Genomic DNA, 10,714 nt, shown 5'->3' on the forward strand with positions numbered 1-10,714 from the left:
TGGGCTGCTGAAATCAGTAGTAAAACTGTCAACTATCAATGTGCATAGAGCGATGCAAGACCTGTGTCTCTAACTAGACCAAAAATCAGGTCATTTTGCTAAGGGTTACAGGTTATAGTCAGAGACCCTGGTGAGCATTTCTCATCCAGGTCTTCCAGCTGAAGTCTTCTGCCTGTAGCCATCAACCATGATGGCCACAATTTAACCAGGTTGGAAAAGAAGGTGCTACATGGTGACAGTATATAAATGTGATTGATAGAGTATTTGCAGGAAGAAAATGCTGGGAGGAAAAAAAGATTCTAATCTTTTCCCTTCTGGTCTTGAAAAAGGACTCTTACTGTGTTGTAAAGCTTATCCTTATGTGGATATTTTTCTATCATTTTACGAAGTACACCTGACAATACTTAAAGTTGAGAATTATCAGCTGTGTTTGGGTCCTGGAAAGGAACACCTGGATCTGAAACCTTAGCAGCAGGTGCTGCTAGTTGGGTATTTACTGGTTCAACACCTCTCCACCAATCAGCTGTCCTAGAATCCAGTATCTGTCCCAGATCTTTTCAGTGTAAATGGTTTCTCTGGCAGGAATTTATCTGAAGAGCAGGCTTGATCTGAAAAGTAGCTCTGTAAAGTGAAATGCCACTGTGGGAGCTCACTGTGATGGGGCTGGATCTTTAGTTGATGCATTGCTCCACTCCTCGGTTTCATGGAATCCATGAGGAATCACAGCACCAGGTAATGAGGCTGGTTGAATTTTGGTTTCTTTCTCTCAGGTGAGCTGCAGGGATGGGGGTGACAAAGGCATTACACCTGCTGCAAAGGCTCCTTTGGGGAGCTGGAAGTCTGGGTGGGCACCCCCTGGCATGTTTGTTCTCCACAGATCAAGTGTTTTGTTTGTTATACCTAAATATGCCTGTCTTTGATGCTGTGTCATGATAAAGATGATTCTCAGCTTGTGACCTTGGGTGTGTTGGTGCTAGAGATGCAGTGGAAGTGGGTCTGGGTGCAGCAGGCTCTGCAGAGGAGTATTTAGCTGATTGTTGTGCTGATGAGGTATGAACCATAACCAGACCTTTGTGGATGATGCTTTGAGGGCCTTATTCTCCATGTTCACCAGAGCACTGGCTGAAAGGGAGCCAGACCCACCCTGGTGAGAAATCTCCACATGGGGAAGGTGCTGGAACACAGCTGAGGTTCCGGTGTGGGTGCCAGTGTGTTCAGGGAGCATGTTGCAAGTGCCTCGGTGGTGTCTTTTGGAATGTCCTGGAAACAGGTGGGAAGGCAGGGTCACTGCCCCAGCAGCTGATCTAAATAGATCGAGGGGTGACAAGCTAGAAGGGAGAATATTGTCTTTTATGGCCAAGAGAACAGAAGACTGGGAGAGCCTATTTATATTTAAAATAAGAGAGGGGCAAACCTGCAAGACCCTCTTGATATCAGATCAGAATACATGCAGGCCTTCAGAACAACCACAAACACGTTTCTCCCTTACAAGGCTCGTCATCCTAATATAGAAAGCTCCTGGAGATAACGCGGAGCTGGGCACACAGTACAGCCTATGCTCCAGGCGCAGGGAGTGAGTGTTGAGGCAAGAAATGACTTTTTCCTGGCATGACCCACTACAGATTGAACTGGAATGGCAATTAGAAGTTGAAGTGCTCATTTAATGTCAGTGATGTGTAAACTACGTTGCTATTGTTATTTTAGTGTGGATTTACATAATTGGCATACCCTGAAGTCACACTGCATGCACTTTCAGTTCATGCTAAAGACTTGCAGGAAGTCATAAAATTAAACATTATCTTTGCTGGAATGCAATGGAGAAGTAACTAAAATTTGAAGGATTTTGCCTCGCTCTGTGTCACTTCTACCGCCGTATGTGCGCTGACAAATGAAGATCAGGTTAACAAGTGTTGGGAGCTGATGGTATGAAGGAGCTTTAATTATGCTGGTGTAGTTCTAAGGTGGTTTGTTACACTAGTGTGTTAACTCCTCGTGTGAACGCCTCATCCTGCAGTGATGTTTTGCCATTTAGCTGAAGTCACTCTTAATGTGATGGAAAGTTGAGAAAAGAAGGTCCACAGGAGGAATTATCCAGTCCAAATGTGCTGAATTCCTGGCTCAAATTGGCATTTTTCCTATACTGAGAAAAGTCGTCAGATGGAGGGAAAACGCCGCTCCCAAAGGAGGAGCTGGTAATGGAGTTGTCTCAGTTGTTATTGCTTTAAATCCTCCTCTGCAGTAACTCAAGGTGTCAGAGGCTGTCTGCATCTTTTGCCAGTGAAACCCCTGAGAGGTATTTGGAGGAACACAGGGCACTCACCTTGCTGGGAAGGAGCCTGTGCTAGCACTGGGACCCCAGCTAATGATGGTGTGCCGATGGCTTTGATGAGGACCCTAAATTGCTGGGTATCACATACCTATGCAAGAAGGGCCAGGCCCTACCGCAGAGCCCGAGCAGACAAACAACAGACGAGGCAAAGGGTGCATCTCTACCCACCGGTTAGCAAATTGTATCGGGATTAGATTTGCCAAGATCAGCGGAGTGAGCGATATAGCTTGGATTGGGAGCCAAATCCCACTGGGCACAGGTCTGCCTTCTTCACCCATCTGTGCCCGTGTGCGATGCTGGGTCTGGGACGGTCGGTCGTGGCTGCAAACCCGGGGCGCACCGACGTGTCCCCCACAGCCGTGGCGGGAGCGCGATGGTCCCCGGGGCAGGTGGCGGGCGAAGGCGAGCGGCCGAGGGCCGGCCCAGGGTGGTTTGTGATGGGGTTGCCGTTTCGGGGCCGGAGATCCGCCGCATTTCCACCACTGGAGGGCAGCCACATCTTAAACAACAACAAAAAAGCCCAAACCGAAGCCTGTGCCGTCCGCACGGCTGGGCCGAGCCCGCGGTCGGATGCACCGGGAGGAAGGAGGTGGCTCCTCCCGAGCCTCGGCGCTTCTCTTTCGGGGAGGGGAGCGAGGAAACCCCCGCGGTTCCGCGGTTGGGCTGCGGGATGCCCCGTGCACTGCTGAGGTGGGGTGGAAACATCAATATGTGTCCGTCTGTGTGTGTATATATATATAAAATATATATTTAAACTGCTTTTGAAGCACCAGGATTCTCCCGGTACCTTACGTGACCTTCACACCGGCAACCCACGGCGCTAATCCGATTTGCGGAGCCCGAGAGCGTTCGGTCCGGTTCCGGGACACCGCCACCCGGAGCGGGACCGGACCGGCGGCGCTTCCCACACCCGGTGCCACAGCTTAACGGGTCGGGACGCCGGCCCCATCCCGCGACCAGGGCGCGGGCGGGCGGCTGCAGCTGGGCGAGGGAGGGAGGGAGCGGGCGAGGGAGGAGGGAGGGAAGGACCGAGGGAAGGAACGAGGGAGGGAGGCGGCGTCTCCTTTAAAAGCCGTGCGGGGCCGCAGCCCGCTCCCACAGGGCGGCTGTGATTGGCGCGGGCTCGCGAGCCTCCGGGGTCGTGACATCGCCGAGCAACAAAAAGCCCCGGCGGCGGCGACCGGGCCACCCCCGGCAATGGTGCGGAGCGGGCCGGGAGGCGGGCAGGACACCCGGCGCTGTCCCCCGGCGCGGCCGCTCCACGCGGGCCGGCAGCAGGCTGCTCTCCACCCTTTTTAATTTTTTTTTAAATTTTCCCTCCTCCCTCCTTTCTTTTTTAAGGGAGCGAAGTCAAGCTGCTTCTTCATGTTGCTGCGGGAGTCTCGCTAAATGTCTATCTGGCTGGTGCGGGTGATGCAAAGGACATTTTTTAAAAGGAGCCTTTTAACTCCGTAGACACGTAGGGACCCCTCACGGGCAGGCAGACACACACACACAGGAGGAGGAGGAAGAAGAAGAAGAAGCAACAACTTTCCGATCGCTGCTTTTAAAAGGGAGAAGCCCTTCCCTGGCCGGGACTTGCCTTCTGCCTCCTCAACTAGCTGCTAAAAGTATGTTTCAGAGGCGGACTGTACTTCAGGGAACTTCTATTTTCTGCTCGGCAGCTGTAGAGGAGCAGCAGCGAAGTTTGGAGTAACACCAAGTGATGCGGGAAAAACACCCCGAGAGCAGAAAACCCTCCTGCAGACACAACCCCTGCTGCTGCACACAGGTATAGCTCCGGCGGTCGCAGATCCGCTGAAAACCTTCTCCGCAGGATGACTCCGTGGGCCACGGCAGAGGTGCTAGCGCCCTGGAAGAGAGAGGGGGGACGGGACACTAATCATAACTATTATTATTATAATCCAGCGCAGAGTTTCACGGGGGAGAAGAATATCCTGTGGGTTTGGCTAAGGACGAAGCAGGATTTGTATTTTCCTCCTTCCCCTCCGCCGAGGGAGAATAGCTCTCCCTTCCTCTCCGTTGGGGGAAGCCGCTGCCCCGGTGCGGGGGAAGCGGAGCCGGCCCCGAGCCCCCGCGGCTCGGCGCGGCTCGGAGAGGGGAGGACGCGCGGGGGTCGGGACGGGGAGGTCTCTTTGCGCGTCGGCGGGGCAGCCGCCCCTTCCCTCGCCCGCCGCCGGGCGCTTTCCCCGCGGAGCCGTCCCGGCAGCGGCGGCGGGAGGCCCGGCCCGGCCGGGCGCACACCTGTGCCCCGCCGAGGGCAGCGGCCCGGCCCCGGCGGTGCCCCCGACCGCCCCCTCCTTCCCTTCACCTCCGCGCTCCTTTGTTGCGGATCGCCCCGCTCCCCCGCCCCGTCCCTCCTCGCTCCCTTTGATCTCCTGCCACGGGGATTTTTCGTGCCTCGCTCCGCCGCTCGCCGCCGCCGAGCACCTGAAGCGGCCCGACGGGGCCCCGCGGGGGGCTCCTCCGCGGCGGGCACCGCTCGCCATGGCCCAGGCCGGGCACCGGGGTGGGACCCACCTGCGGACCGTCCCCGTCCGCCCTTCCCCCCCCAACCCCGCGGCTCGCTCCCCCGGCGCGGTGTCCGCGCTGACTGGCTCCCATCGCCTCCTCCTCCTCCTCCGCGCAGGTTGATCATGGTTGCCGCGACCCGCTCCGTCCTGGCGCTGCTGCTCTGCCAGGTGCTGCTGGGCGGCGCGGCCGGCCTCATGCCGGAGGTGGGGCGGCGGCGCTTCAGCGAGACGGGCCGCGCCGCCTCGGCCGCGCAGCGCCCCGAGGACCTGCTCAGCGAGTTCGAGCTGCGTCTGCTCCACATGTTCGGGCTCAAGCGGCGGCCCAGCCCCGGCAAGGACGTCGTCATCCCCCCCTACATGCTGGACCTCTACCGCCTGCACTCAGGGCAGCAGCTGGGGCAGCCGTCGGCCCTCGGCTACCCGCTGGAGAGGGCGGCCAGCCGCGCCAACACCGTCCGCAGCTTCCACCACGAAGGTAGGGGCGGGGGCCGGGGGTGGGGGGGCCGGTAACGGGCTCCGCGGGCCGGGCTGAGGGAGCGGAGGGGAAAGGGGAGGGCCGGAGGAGGAGCTTCCGTCGGGGCGGATTCCTCCCCGGGAGCGCGTAAGCTCTGCCGCCGGTAACGCGGGGTTTAGCAATGGAGCGGGCGGCGGTGCGCGGCCAGAGCCCCGGCTGTGGCGTTTCTGCCGCGATCCGCCTGCTCTGCGAACCTCTCCTCTCTCCCCCCGCTCTATCCGACGAGAGGCTCGTGTTATATGTCCTTTTTTCCGCTAAAAGACAGCGGCTCCGCGTTAAGCGTTCCCACAAATAGCTTTTTCTTCTGCGAGGCTAAAGAGCAGGAAAGTCTCCCTAATACGCTGCTGAGCCGGGGCTGCTACGGAGATTTCTAATCCTTATCTAATCCCCGTGAGAGATCAATGAAACGATCAATCACGACTTCTTGAGCGCTCCCTCGCCCTGCCGTCGAGGAGCGATTGAGCCTGGACCCGCTGCACACCCCCCAGCCAACAGCAGCCGGGCTGCTAAAAACCCCGCAGCTGGGTTTTGACTCTCACCTGCAGGTAACCCGGCCAAATGCAGAACAGGGCATCAGCAGCACCTCTGCTCCCCCCTCTCCCACAGCCCACCGAGGCAGCGGACCCTCTGGGACAGGCCCTCGCTGAGCGACTGGGTGCGTTTCCCAGCTTAAGTAGCCAAAACCGTCTCTGTGGCTTTAGCCACGGCGCGGGTAGGCCCGTGGAGCCGGTGGCACGTGTGTCGCTCGTGTGCTCGTCGGGAAACGTTTCCCCAGGTTGTAATAATTCCTAGCTGCCAGTCTCTGGTGTTGGCATGCAGCGGCCGTGCTGTAAACGCAATGAAAATGCAGTTTTCCCTTTAAAACTCATTAGTGTTTAATGTTTCTGATGGATAAAGGGGTGGTCTCGAAGAAGTGGATGTGCTGTTTAGTGGAAAGTCTTGTCCTGAGAAAGGAGATGAGAGATGAAATGTTAACCCCTCTACGTGAAAAGATGTAGCAGTGGATGGGGAAAAGCCAGTGAGGGGTCGTTCATGTTAAACTTGAGCATGGCAGGCAAGGGGCTGAGCAAGAGAGGAGCTGGAAGGGCAACATTTAGAATTTTTTAGGCAAATGTAAAAATCTGCGGTTTGAAGTAGTCATACTGCTACGGCAAAGGCTTTTTGACACAAAAGCTATTCTATAATTTTCACAAAATTTGGAAGAAAATCAATATGACCCCATTTTTTCACTGAGTTCTCAGTCTGTACTAGTGGCTTCGTGAAGGCAGAAGTTTGTCTTGTGACCACTCAAAACATCTGCGTATTTACAAATATTGGTCTGGTCCTGAAATACCATAAAGCTGAGCCTTACCTTAATCGTACTGGATTCAACAGGGAATGGTTACAGGACTAAGAACTGCTAACAGCTTCCCCTTAGAAAGTGAATGTTTCTCCAGGATGCTTAGTACCAAAATTAAAACCCATTATTTGAGAGAGATTTATTATGCCAAATACTTGTAATTTTTTCAATTTCTGTAGCAACATCATACCTCTTAGCAACCCTAGATATGTTTACTCCCTCTGAAGCTCCATTCAGTTATTTGTTGACTCAAAGGTGAGAATGGCCTGGGGTTTAGTGACTTTTCAAATTTTTGTGTATATGTGTGGTTTTGAAAATCTGTTGTTCAGAAGTGACTTTGTGTCATTATCCCTTTACCATCCGCCTCTTTTTAACAGTTGAACCTTCCTGCCGTTCTTTTGGGTAAATGCTATAGGGTGTGCTTTGTAAGGTGCTGTTATACATGTTGAATTCACCTTCTCTAATTAAGATACAAAAATCTGTACGTTAAGGTTTGTAAGTCACCTAAACTGCAGAGTAATATTTTTCAGAATGGAATTTAAAAGATTGATGTTAGAGCCATGTTCTTGAAAAAAACAACGAAAATGCATGAGTTACCCCATGTCCTCAATCAGTTTTAATGATTCTCATCAGGCCCTCCCTAACTATGATATTTGAGTTTTCTCACTAATGTGCTCGAACTCCAAAGTAATGCTGCATGTTTCTTGCCACTTACTATAACCACCTGGAATGCAAAAGGCACCAGTATTCAATCAAAGTACTTAACAATGAATGAAACATTCTTAACTTCATGCTGTACATGCTCGCATAAATAAACAGAAAGACGAGGCAGATGGTATTTTCTGCCTGAAAGTCTTTCAGATCCCGCGTGTCACATGTGTTAGCTGTCATTTGAAAGTTGCCAACAGCAGACTGAGGGGTTTGGCTGCTTGTCTCAGTTCCTGATTTGTTTTCCCTTTTTTGTTTTTGTTTTACCTGTTTAATCAAATTAGAAGTTTTGGAAGAACTGCCAGAAACAAGTGGGAAAACAGCACGGCGCTTCTTCTTTAATTTAACTTCCATCCCTAATGAGGAGTCTATCACCTCAGCTGAACTCCAGATTTTTCGGAAACAGGTGCACGGAACCTCAGAGAACAACAGCAGCTACCATCACCGTATTAATATTTATGAAATTATAAAGCCAGCCACAGCCACCTCTAAGGACCCTGTCACAAGACTTTTGGACACCAGGTTGGTGCATCATAATGCAAGTAAATGGGAAAGTTTTGATGTAACACCAGCTGTTTTGAGGTGGATTGCACATGGACATCCTAATCATGGGTTTGTGGTAGAGGTGGTTCACTTGGACAAAGAGAACAGTGCCTCCAAGAGGCACGTTAGGATTAGCAGGTCTTTACATCAGGATGAAGATAGCTGGTCTCAGCTCAGGCCATTATTAGTAACGTTTGGGCATGATGGCAAGGGACACCCGCTTCATAAAAGAGAAAAGCGTCAAGCGAAACACAAACAGCGTAAACGCCACAAATACAGTTGCAAAAGGCATCCGTTATATGTGGACTTCAATGATGTGGGGTGGAATGACTGGATTGTTGCCCCGCCGGGGTATAGTGCCTTTTACTGCCACGGGGAATGTCCTTTTCCGCTGGCAGATCATCTAAACTCAACAAACCATGCCATTGTTCAGACTTTGGTCAATTCAGTGAATTCCAAAATCCCCAAGGCTTGCTGTGTGCCGACAGAACTGAGTGCTATTTCCATGCTCTACCTTGACGAGAATGAAAAAGTTGTATTAAAGAACTATCAAGATATGGTTGTGGAGGGTTGTGGGTGCCGCTAACACAGCAAATATATTAGATAAATGCAAAAAAAAAAAAAGACAAAAAAAAATAAGCTGACACTTTAATATTTCCCAATGAAGACTTTATTTATGTAATGAAATGGAAAGAAAAAAAAACACAACTATTTTGAAAATATATTTATGTCTACGAAAAAGTTGGGAAAACAAATATTTTAATCAGAGAAATATTCCTTTAAAGATTTTAAATGTATTTTAGTTGTACATTTTATATGGGTTTAACCCCAGCACATGAAGTATAATGGTCAGATTCTTATTTTGTATTTATTTACTATTATAACCACTTTTTAGAAGAATAGCTAATTTGTATTTATATGTAATCAAAAAGAAAAAAATATAGGGTTTGTACATAATTTTCCAAAATTGTAGCTGTTTCAATTGTGTGTATTTAAGTTGAAAAGAATACATGGAAGGTTACTATGGCAAAGTGCATAGCACATTTGCTTTCTGCTGTGCTACTGTTAAGGTCACAAGTTCAAGTCCAGAAAAAAGTGGATAATCCACTCTGCTGACTTTCAAGATTATTATATTGTACAATTCTCAGGAATGCTGCAGGGTGGGCTGTCCAATCCATGAGAACTGGCGTCCTCTTTAGGTGGAACATTTGGATAAGAACCAGACGTTGCCGATCTAGTATAAATACTGCTATTCCCAACTAATTTGCAGCGCGAACACGAGAAGGGCCAATAGAAACCCTACGGGAGGCGGGGGTGGGGGAAGGCTGAATCCTTTCTAGACCTACAGAAAAGTGAATGTTTGATGTTTCCTTTCAAAGTCCTTCCTTTAAAAGTCCTGGCCAAATATAAAATAATAAAAACTAAAATGTCATCCTTTTTTTTATTTTGTGATTATGTACGCTGCAGAGGAATAATGACCTTATTTCTACCAGCCCTTGTCTTTAACAGCTGGAAAAGCGTTGCATGCTTCCTCAGCTCAGCTGAGAGCTCACTTGAGTGTTATAGTGAAATTAAGCTCCAATTTTTGCCCTACATATGACAATCTATTGTCATGTGCAGCCTCCTATCTCTTACCTCAGCTGATGGTTTTGCAGATTAGCTTGTCTTCCCTTCCAGGGTTTTGTGTTTGAAAGCACCTTTTTTTTATTTCCCTCCCCACAAAATGTTTATTTCAGGTAATAAATCACAGAACTCTGATATTTCTTTCTGAAAAGTCCAGTCTGTAAGAAAAAATGGTTTGCTTGCGCAGTCATTGCAAGGATAACTTGAGCTTACATCTTCTTAAATCCTTCATGTGCGGGGCAGCAGCACGATTTGCAGTTGGCAAATGCAGCATTAAATCTGATACTTAATTGTGCTTGTTGTACATTAACATACTGATGTGGCAGTCAGGTTTCTAGCTGTAGAACCCGGGATGAGCGTGCAAGGGCTGGGCTGCTTGTTGCGTGGTAGTTGTGCTGAAATAGTAGAGCAGGAAAGTAGCTGAAATTGGCTTTTTGTGGGGTTGTTGATCAGAAGGGCTCACTTGATGATGTTTTACAGGTCCTAGGGAGCAGTTCTCTACTGCTAATCATCAGGAAAAGCAATGGGTGCAGAGGATAGGACACAAAACCTCATTTTTCTCTTGTGGGCTTAGAAAATATCTTATACTAGCTGTAAGTTTCTGTGGCGAGATAAAAACATATGTATTTCTTTGTATTTTTAATAGCTAGTAGAGAACAATCCAGCACTCTGCAGTTTGGCCGATTTTGCTTAGTTTTGAACGGTAGCTGATGTTATTGGTCATGCCGATACTACATGGTAGCACGAGCTGGCTGGGTGGACAACCTCTGTTTGCTTTTTCAAGAGATCAGCGCTGGTTTGGTGACTATTTTAGTGTTTTTAAGGGGAAGTGTTACATGTGCAGGAGTTCAGTTTGCCTTGTGCTCATTGGGAAGGGCACGCCAGCTTTCCTGGCGATGTCTGAGTTTCGGGCTGTTGATTCAGGAGGTTGTCACTCATGGGATTTGCCACAGTGGAGTTTCTACAAAAATTCATAGATTGTTTGCAATATGTGGTTGTGCCAGTCACAGCAGTGCTAGTGTACTGTGTAACCTGAGCTTGCAAAAGGCCTGAAAAATTGAACATTTCACCTTTTCTATGAGCAGGAAAGGTCTGATCCCAGACCTGCTGAAATCAATAAAGACCCCACGGTGCTTCCAACCAGC

General features: G+C 50.1%; 1 protein-coding gene across 1 annotated transcript; it reads left to right on the forward strand.

Annotated features, from left to right (window-relative positions):
* The first annotated feature begins 3,441 nt into the window (after positions 1-3,441).
* Positions 3,442-8,585, forward strand: BMP2 (bone morphogenetic protein 2). Its single transcript, XM_082048880.1, has 3 exons — positions 3,442-4,100; positions 4,959-5,317; positions 7,688-8,585. The coding sequence occupies exons 2-3, from the start codon at positions 4,966-4,968 to the stop codon at positions 8,530-8,532; spliced, it is 1,197 nt and encodes a 398-aa protein (XP_081905006.1). The 5' UTR covers positions 3,442-4,100; positions 4,959-4,965; the 3' UTR covers positions 8,533-8,585.
* The last annotated feature ends 2,129 nt before the right edge of the window (positions 8,586-10,714 follow it).

This window comes from Streptopelia decaocto (genome assembly GCF_964273445.1).
Source record: "Streptopelia decaocto genome assembly, chromosome: 3".
NCBI classification, from domain to species: domain Eukaryota; kingdom Metazoa; phylum Chordata; class Aves; order Columbiformes; family Columbidae; genus Streptopelia; species Streptopelia decaocto.